Here is a 10057-nt window from a genome sequence, read left to right as displayed (position 1 = left end):
TGACTGTTGTTTATTCTGTGGTGGAGGGTGGTGAGTCCAAGACTCATCCATGGTTACAAATTGCTCATCAAAATCATCAGCTTTTGCTTCAAAAGGAAGTAAATTCTCACGAGAGATGATGATCCTGGAATGTGTCTGAGTCAAAAGCGCCCAGTTCATTCCTTAGAATGTGCTCAACCCTCTCTTGATAGATGCCTATTGGTAATTGCTATGTGATGTGTGCTAGTTTTCGAGCTAAGGGGCTGTCTCTTCCACTCTGATGGTGAAGGGTGTACTAAACATCCTTAGTATTTGGGCTCAGAACTTTTCGGCGACCCCTCTTACAATCAGTCAATTCCCACGAACAGCTAAACCCCCAAACCTCTTAAGACTGAGACGTGGTATCACATGTTCTCCTTGCAGAGGAGCTTGCTGCAAAACCTCGTCAAGGGTTTCACATTGTAATATCTACCCTGGACACCTTTTACTGCTGTGCTGCCCATTGTAACCTGACCATCATTTCAGGTATCATTTACATCACCCTTTAGGATGTTGGACCAGAATATGTTCCCTGTACCAAACGCTTAATGTAAGAATTAACTACTTTGGCTGATTGTGTGTCTAAATGGGATAGGTCATGTTGATGATGTAAACCATTTGGTTTGCCTGGCCCCATGATATATACCTTAACTACAATAACACTGCAGCATCAAATAAAATTCACTCATCATCAAACTGAGAGCACCAGAGAGCTATTTCACTCCCTATTCTCCTCAGCAAGATCTACGAAGAGAGAATGTGATGGAATGACATTACAGTCAGCAATAATCCAACTTCATCAAGGTACCCATTAAATATTCAAGCATTTGTCAGGCAAACCAGCGGTTGATAGGATGAGCAACGATCCAAGCTGTTGGGGCCCAATGTCACACTACCAACCATGTCAAAAACTGAGACCATCAAATCCTTAATAGTCAGCTCTTAGGACAAACAATCAGAAGTGAATACCTATTCTACCACAGAATTCCAAACCTAACTCTACTAAACTGTTCACACATTGTACCCATGTCGGGAATCGAACTCAGGTCTTCGGTGTGACGAGCAAACGCTTTAACCACTAGGCTACCCGACCACCCCCAATCACCTTAAGAATACTCTATGCCATTTAGAAAGTGGTTAAATGTAACCAATGTTATATTTGGGATATCAAATGGGAGCCATGCCAATTTACACTTATCAGAGGAGTACACAAAGTATGTGATATAGACGACCAGTTGTCAGACTTTCAGTTATGTTGAGGCCTCCGTGGCTGAGTTGGATAGACCTCTGACTTTAGGTGCTGGCGAATTGGTGCCTCAATCTGAGAGTGTGGGTTCGAATCCCGGATGGGACTCAACCCCAAAAAGTACAATAATTTGTATTTTACTAAGTAAGTGTTATCCCAGATATAACATTTGTTACAATCATCTGAAGTCGACTCTTGTGACAAGCATATGGGGACCTACTCTTCACATGTTCTGCATTCCAGAAAATATTTTGAAAGATGAAGACACCATCTTTAATAAACATGTTTATTACCGTTGTTGTGATAACATGATAAATGACTATCAAATGTAAACTTTTCCCCGTGAAACATCTACTTCTTCTTCTTGGCTGGTGTAACAGTTGCTGAAACCTGAGGGGCGTATGTCGACTGGGATATTTTGTTGATATAGTATAGAGCAATCACTGAGAAGATGAAACTGAAACAAACAAAACACAACGCTAAAGAAAAGTACACCTCAAGACTTCACCCCTCTGCACACCTTTTTCAGTTTTGCATACATTTACCTTCCACAGTAAAGGCAGGGATGCCAACTGACACTAATCACTTAGCCCGAGTCTAATGTCAAAAATATCCTAAGGGCTATTACAGTATTAGAGTATCAGGCTTTTAGGGTGTGTCTTTACACGTTACGATTCAGGCTAGTAAATTAGTAATAGTTTCAAGTTCATTTGCATCCCTGAAAAGGTCAGGAAAACTAAAAGAAATTGAATGAATCATGTTCGTGCCATATTTCTATTAGAGTCATACTCTATCTGCCATAGTCAATTCCAATTTCTAAAGTATAAGCTGGTAATCAGCATCCCTGTCTTGACTGAGGAGGAATTTTAAAATGAATTCTGGTCCTGATGGCTTATAAACAAGTGTGAGCAAATTTGAACAGAATTTTAAGCCATTGCTATCAATAGATCTTCTTCAGCTTCTTACTTCAATTTGTGATATAATACAGAGAGCAGAAGCAAACAGCTGCTCTGGTAATCAGCGATGAATCATTTGGATTAAACCAATGTTTGTAGATGAAATCTTATCTGACACAAGGTATAATGACACAGTCACAAATCACAGTCTTTCAAAGTGCTATGCAATGATGTGTGATTCAATCTCACCTGACATTCTGCTAATGTTTGGTTTTCGGCAAATTTTAAGACTAGCATGGGCTCCGTGGGAGTTATTAACACACACAGGCACTTTGATAACAATTTCTTCTTCATGGGAGTTAGTGACAAGGCGAGTCTACCTACCATGTTGTGACACACACACGATGGATCAGGCCAGACGCAAACATAGACAGCAGAAGACAGCCGACAACTGGAGGGAATAAGACACAAATTGCCATTATTAGTACATGTCATTTGAGGCCTATCTGTTGCCTTGAAATAAAATCGGAATGGTGTACACAAAGATTGAAAATAGGAATGGTTCATATCAGCAAAAACTTACAGCTTAAATGTTTACCAACATGAATGAAAGTTACACATACACGATAGAATAGAGAAAACATATTGATGTTTAAATAAATTACCATGGTAACCAATAATGACTATACTAAGGCGAGTGGAGGTATAATGGGGTTTAACATCACGATTATTCAAAACTATTAGCGATGTGCATGCACATGGCTGTCTTATAGTGCTAGCCAACTGAGATACCATGCCACAGTGTATTGTGGATACCCCACACAGACACAGCGGAGCCAAACAGTCCTTGCCAGGCTGGGCAACAACAAGTACCATATTTTAATGTATGACATGACCGTGGATGGAACCCCCGACCTTCCTCTCTCTGGCAGAGGCTCTATCCACTAGACCATGGAGGCAGTCAACAACACTAAGCAGGCAAATATCATGATAATAGTGGTTTGATCAGAAGATCCACTGTAGTTCCCTATCCTGACATAAGAAAATGGACATTTTTACAAAAACATGAGTATAACAGGAAACCATTTTACCAAAGTGTATCTGTGGACATGCCTGAACCTAAGCTGTATGTTTTACAATTGGTGGCATCTTGAACAGTACAATGCAGTTGATCACATTTCCAACATACTGAGTCAGATGACGACAACTTTAATTTACTGCTGAGTTTTGTTGTCTTTTCACAGATTGTTTGCTTTCATATTTGTTAATGGTTCATGGAAGCATCTGATTTTTTAATTAACATACCTACAACTTTACAAAGTATATACAAATTCATTCACTTTAAGAAAAATCTTTCAAAAACTGACCATGCCTACCATGTGGACTTTTTTAATTCATGATATTACTCCATAATTAAAACAGCAAATATCACATATATCTTAGCCTGTTTACAATACAAAACAAAGCACATGACAATACAGTTTACAATTTGTGTAGTAAGACAGAAGGGAACTTACCTTCGGGGAAAAGTTTTGCTTGGAAACCATGTCCAAATGTACTAGCTTCAAAATTTCCTACAGCCTGTAGACAGGTTAAGGAAAATTGTAACTTTGAATTCATTAATAATGAGTGATTCGGACTGAAACAGTATTTCAGTTATCTCACTGTGTTAGGAGGACATCCTAACGTGATGCAGTCTTCCACAATTTCCACTTTGGTGAAACCCATGAGCGTATGGCAAGTATGGTGCTGAAAACCAAGAAACATAATCAAGGTGAATTTGAGATTCTTGCATGTCTATGGGATGAACGGAACTGCAATGATCTTGGTGCTAAGTACTGCTACACAAAGATCTGAGGACATCACCTAACAGGTCACATCAGAAAGATCTTTCACGAACTTTGACAGAATGATGAAATAACTAACAAGAGGTCCATGTTAGCCAATCAGAAAACAGCTGCCTCAAGCTTTATGGTACTAGTTTCAAACTGGCGACTTCCTATCCAAACTAGGCTTTGAAGAATATTGACTGAAAATTTGAAAACAGAAAAAAGAAAATTCTGGAATGTCTAATAGATGGCAGATGTTTGTACATCCCACAGGCTTAGGAAAGCCTCTTCCCTTTCAAATAATTATCCCATTGAAGTGAGAGATAGACGATGATTTTGACGGAATCAGTCGTACAGCCAGTAGCTGTCATTCGGAATACACCTTGTTACTGTTTCAAGCTTGATTGATTAAAAAAACACACTCTGATTTGTCATATGAAAGGTTGTTCTGGCGTGACCTGAAATGGGATGTCCTCAGATCTTTGTTTATCATTAGCGAGAACTATGATCTAATCTGAATGAGATGGTAGACATGCACCCACCATACATTCAAGAATGCCTACACACGTTGCATGTTTTTCAATACAAATTCAATCATAATGCATGTATCAACCCTTCCAAACACTTCAGGATATACAAGATGTCCACATGATCTCAGTTTAATGAGAGGACAAAAACTGTTAAATTTCTTTTCAACATGTCTATCAATGGCATTTATGATGTCAACTTCTTTACAATGAGGAATACAATGTTTCAGAGTACAGAGTTACTCCTTCAACATGCTTCCCATAACAGATGACAGTTGTTGATTATTTTGAAAGATGAAAAACAGTAAATGCTGGGTGCACATTGCCTGACAACACCTGCTTATCAGATAGGGATTAGGTGTTATTCATGAGGTTACCACAGACAATGTTTTGTTCTACATGTTCTAGTTCTACACACTTATTCAAGCTTGACTGTTGATATGAAAGATCATGTAGATGCTTTCACATCATGTTTGTTTGTTTTTTAACGCCACACTCAGCAATATTCCAGCTACATGACGGCCATCTGTAAATAATCAGACCAGACAATTCAATATCTTACACCATGAATATCGATCTACGCAACTGGGTTACGATGACATGCATCAACCAAGTCAGCAAACCTGACCAACCGATAGTCGCATAGTCGCTTTCACATCACAAGGTATTCAGACAGTTTATTGATGATCGGAGTGCTGATGTTAATGATGTCTCCAGCACACACAGTACAGGTGGTGCTGTAGACAGACCTTTACATGGTGACATGGTGTATTCACAGGTTGATTTGCCCAGTGATCGACCTAACATATATCATGCAAAAGTTGATCTTGTTGAGAGAACAACCTTGTCATTCATGATGTGTTGTCATCCTATCTGAATTTCTGAATTACAGAATTTCATAAAATGTTTGGATGAAAATGTATACCAAAACAGCCGGGTTGTCATGTGTTATAGATCATTGCATGACAAAACTTTGTATGCAACATAACAGCTGAGACATGACATACATGACACATGTTCATCTCCAAATACATCTTATATTCAAGGATACAGTAAGTGCCAAAATAAAAAGCACAGAGCCTAAGAATCCCCCCAGGATTGTGAAGTACTCCGTTGATGCAAGCTGTTGACGGAACATCTGCATACCGGCAAACAGCGTAACACCTAGGGTGCCGGATATCAGCATGGATGGTCTGCTTGACAAAGCTGGAAGAAAAGAACAAGTGTCACTAACATAATATGAAAATTGTCATTTATATGAGAAAATATATGAAATTTCAAATCTTAAAGATAGTTTCATTGCATCAACAAGATGGCACATTGTGTTCGCAATAAACATACGGTGTGCCCTTGGCAAGTTGGGACCTTCAGCATGTTTTCTGCTATATTAATGGGATGACACATTAAATTCATTTGGGGAGGGAGTAAATATGGAAAAAAATAATAATAGATGTTTCATTAGTAATATCTGTATTGTTATCAGCTTTATTATCTTTATTATTATCATGATTACGGTTCTGGCTTGCAAAGTTATCAAACCTGGGCAGTAATTAAAGGCTTTAAGGTAGATTTTAGTATACAGATTATACAGGGTTTTTATGTGACGCACAAATATTGAGATTGGAAGCAATAAAAAAAGAATATACTGCATCCTGAGGGATGCATAAATATATTCATTGTACCTACAGCACATCAAGAGCAGTTATGTGGTGTCTGTCATTTCATCCATCAATCTTGACCACTGCCCACATGATGATTGATTCATTCTAGGTACTAAGGTAATTATCAAAACGTACAGTACCCTACACCATTTCATTATTTTACAGGACCCTTAATATGAATAAATCTTTGTAAGTCAAGGTAAAACCCAGTCAGATAGCTACCCTGCCCAAGTTTGGTCACCAGAAAAGCACCATATTCCTCGGTGCCAATCCTGTGGGTGAGTCTATTCCTTTGGCATAAAACCCGCTTATACCAATCCATATTTTCACATATTTGATGGTAAACCAGTTTCTAAATGGGGTTTGACTCGGCCATTTGTTAGCACTGAGTGGTAGGGTAGATTTTTAAATACTGAGTGCTACCTTAGGTAGATTTCTGTATACTGAGTATACCGTAGGTAGATTTCTGTATACTGAGTGCTACCTTAGGTAGATTTCTGTATACTGGGTGCTACCGTAGGTAGATTTCTGTATACTGGGTGCTACCTTAGGTAGATTTCTGTATACTGGGTGCTACCGTAGGTAGATTTCTGTATACTGAGTGCTACCTTAGGTAGATTTCTGTATACTGAGTGCTACCTTAGGTAGATTTCTGTATACTGGGTGCTACCTTAGGTAGATTTCTGTATACTGGGTGCTACCGTAGGTAGATTTCTGTATACTGAGTGCTACCTTAGGTAGATTTCTGTATACTGGGTGCTACCTTAGGTAGATTTCTGTATACTGAGTGTACCGTAGGTAGATTTCTGTATACTGGGTGCTACCTTAGGTAGATTTCTGTATACTGGGTGCTACCGTAGGTAGATTTCTGTATACTGAGTGCTACCTTAGGTAGATTTCTGTATACTGGGTGCTACCTTAGGTAGATTTCTGTATACTGGGTGCTACCTCAGGTAGATTTCTGTATACTGGGTGCTACCTTAGGTAGATTTCTGTATACTGAGTATACCGTAGGTAGATTTCTGTATACTGAGTGCTACCTTAGGTAGATTTCTGTATACTGGGTGCTACCTTAGGTAGATTTCTGTATACTGAGTATACCGTAGGTAGATTTCTGTATACTGGGTGCTACCTTAGGCAGATTTCTGTATACTGGGTGCTACCTTAGGTAGATTTCTGTATACTGGGTGCTACCTTAGGTAGATTTCTGTATACTGGGTGCTACCTTAGGTAGATTTCTGTATACTGGGTGCTACCTTAGGTAGATTTCTGTATACTGGGTGCTACCTTAGGTAGATTTCTGTATACTGGGTGCTCCCTTGGGTAGATTTCTGTATACTGGGTGCTACCTTAGGTAGATTTCTGTATACTGAGTGCTACCTTAGGTAGATTTCTGTATACTGGGTGCTACCTTAGGCAGATTTCTGTATACTGGGTGCTACCTTAGGTAGATTTCTGAATACTGGGTGCTACTTTAGGTAGATTTCTGTATACTGAGTGCTACCTTAGGTAGATTTCTGTATACTGGGTGCTACCTTAGGTAGATTTCTGAATACTGGGTGCTACTTTAGGTAGATTTCTGTATACTGAGCGCTACCTTAGCATGGGTACAATGTGTGAAGCCCATTTCTTGTGTCTCCAGTGGTGATATTGCTTGAATATTGCTAAAAGCGGCGTAAAACCATACTCACTCATTTTGTTGATATTGAAGCGCTACTAAAATCATTACGATGAACAAATTCTAAAGGATTCCCACGATCGATATTCCCTGTTCTTTCAAACTCCATATATGTCACTGTATTACATGCATGACTTAAGCAGAAAACGTTCATGAAGCCATAATGGAATGTACAATCGGATAAACCTAGCTGCATCCCGGTATTGAAGGGAGATAACTCCATATCATGTCCACGTCACGACACCGGTCGATGTGTCCAAGGCATTATCAGGTCACATTTTCTGAACAGAGAATTTCCTACAGGGTCTGGCAAAGACATGGCCATCCAGAGAAGATCCCATACTATGATGAACGTTAGGTTTGAACCCTTTCCACTTCGATGAAACATTCACACCCAAAGGCATGGCGATAAGCTTCTATTCAGTTCAACACGTTATGATATTTTACTCCACTGCACGAGAGAAGTATTTAAACAACATCTACTCAATCCATTTCTAGCAAATATTTAAAACCTAGATAATGTTGCAATACTGTTACTGATTTTGTTCAACACATATCACCACTTACCCATGTTTATGCTCTTGACGTGTTTACAGCAGAAGAGGGGCGCTGACTGGGATCATGCGTAGTGCAGAACTTCCGCTCCCGGGGAGCAGTTATTGTATCATAATGTCTTATACTCGTATCGCCCACAAAGTCACAGTTGCAGTGTACATCCTCCGTTAAGTTATTGTAGTACCATCTAGGAAGGTCTAGCGCGAGTGCGACCAGAAACTAGTAAACACAGAACAAATACAGTATAAGAGGAAGCTGTTTTATGCTGTAAGTAAAATTACAGCTTTTTAAGGGCAGTTTTAAAACATTATTTACGCTTGTATTTTCACTAGTGAAAATAACAACGCATACATAGGCATAGGCTCAATTTTAACTTATCTACAGGGTATAGAATAAATAAAGAATTTCACCCAAGTGTCGTTGGATATCAGATATACTAACAAAAGTCGATAAAGGTTTGAAACTATAAGGCTTGCCGAGGAAATTTAATTTTTATCGACGAGTGTTGATATATTTGATGACCCGTGAAGATCCGGGGTAGAATAGGTCTTCAGCAACCCATGCTTGCCGTAAAAGGCGATTTACTTGTAGTAAGAAGCGACTAACGGGATCGGGTTGTCAGGCTCGCTGACTTGGTTGATGCATGTCATCGATCCCAATTGCGTGAATCGATGCCCATGAGATCAATCACTGGATTGTCTGGTCTACACTCGATTATTTACAGACCGCCGCCATATAGTCGGAATATTGCTGAGTGCGGCGTTAAACAACAAACAAACAAATCATAGTTATGTCGCTCAAATAACTGAAAATGACGTCAGCTCTTTATAGTGACGTTACATTTGATTTTAATGCGAAGCAGTATATAGTTACCTATGATAAGGAAATAAATATTGTTTTCTATACAATTTCTTAGGAAAAGACATTCGAGAAAAAGACCAGTTTTTGCACAAATATTTTAACTCGTTTGGTGTTCTCTAAAAAAATCAATGTTAGGCCTGTATTTATCTTATGTGCAAAACACAGATAATTAAACAAATCATTTCTTAATCAACCATAAAAAATATAGAACAAAACTGTAGTTAACATGTTTAACATTATGTTCATCGTTTATTGTCAGCTGTTATACAATAGTTATACAAAACCTTGAGAGGCGATTATGCTTGTCGTAAGAGGCGAATAACGGGATCGGGCGGGCAGGCTCGCAGACTTCGTTGATGCAAATCTTGGCATCCCAAATGCGTAGATCTATGCTCATGATGTGAATCGCTGAACTGTCTGGTCCAGACTCGATATCGTCATATAGTTGGAATATTTCTGAGTGCGGCATTAAACAACAAACACACAAACGAAACATTGATCTCCAAGTAGGTTTCATTATTTTTATCGAAAATGGACTTTGACTGATTCCAGTTTGAAAACGAAAACCCGTTCCGGTTTTGGAAGACAAGATGGTGTTCCCCCACTCCGATCCTGGATTGGACTAAATTCAACCTTTCACATTCAATGCACAAACACCAAGTCTTTCCGTGTTTACAAAATAAATGCCTGCTGAAATAATGAGATAACCTAATTTCAGAAATCAATGCGATACTAGACAGCTTGGGGACACAGGGGTTGTCTATCTATCACCATAGCTGACCTAAC

General features: G+C 39.0%; 1 protein-coding gene across 1 annotated transcript; it reads right to left on the bottom strand.

Moving 5' to 3' along the window:
• Positions 1-1536: 1536 nt before the first annotated feature.
• LOC139463941 (dolichyl-diphosphooligosaccharide--protein glycosyltransferase subunit KCP2-like) lies at positions 1537-8496 on the bottom strand. The gene is made up of 5 exons (XM_071245405.1): positions 8423-8496; positions 5568-5722; positions 3678-3741; positions 2545-2611; positions 1537-1721 (listed from the first exon to the last, which is right to left on the bottom strand). The coding sequence occupies exons 1-5, from the start codon at positions 8424-8426 to the stop codon at positions 1616-1618; spliced, it is 396 nt and encodes a 131-aa protein (XP_071101506.1). The 5' UTR covers positions 8427-8496; the 3' UTR covers positions 1537-1615.
• Positions 8497-10057: the final 1561 nt, after the last annotated feature.

This window comes from Haliotis cracherodii, unplaced genomic scaffold, assembly GCF_022045235.1.
Source record: "Haliotis cracherodii isolate W230 unplaced genomic scaffold, xgHalCrac1.p SCAF_1, whole genome shotgun sequence".
NCBI lineage: Eukaryota > Metazoa > Mollusca > Gastropoda > Lepetellida > Haliotidae > Haliotis > Haliotis cracherodii.
The sequence above is the reverse complement of the archived record's forward strand: the minus strand, read 5'-3'. Positions and strand labels throughout refer to the sequence as shown.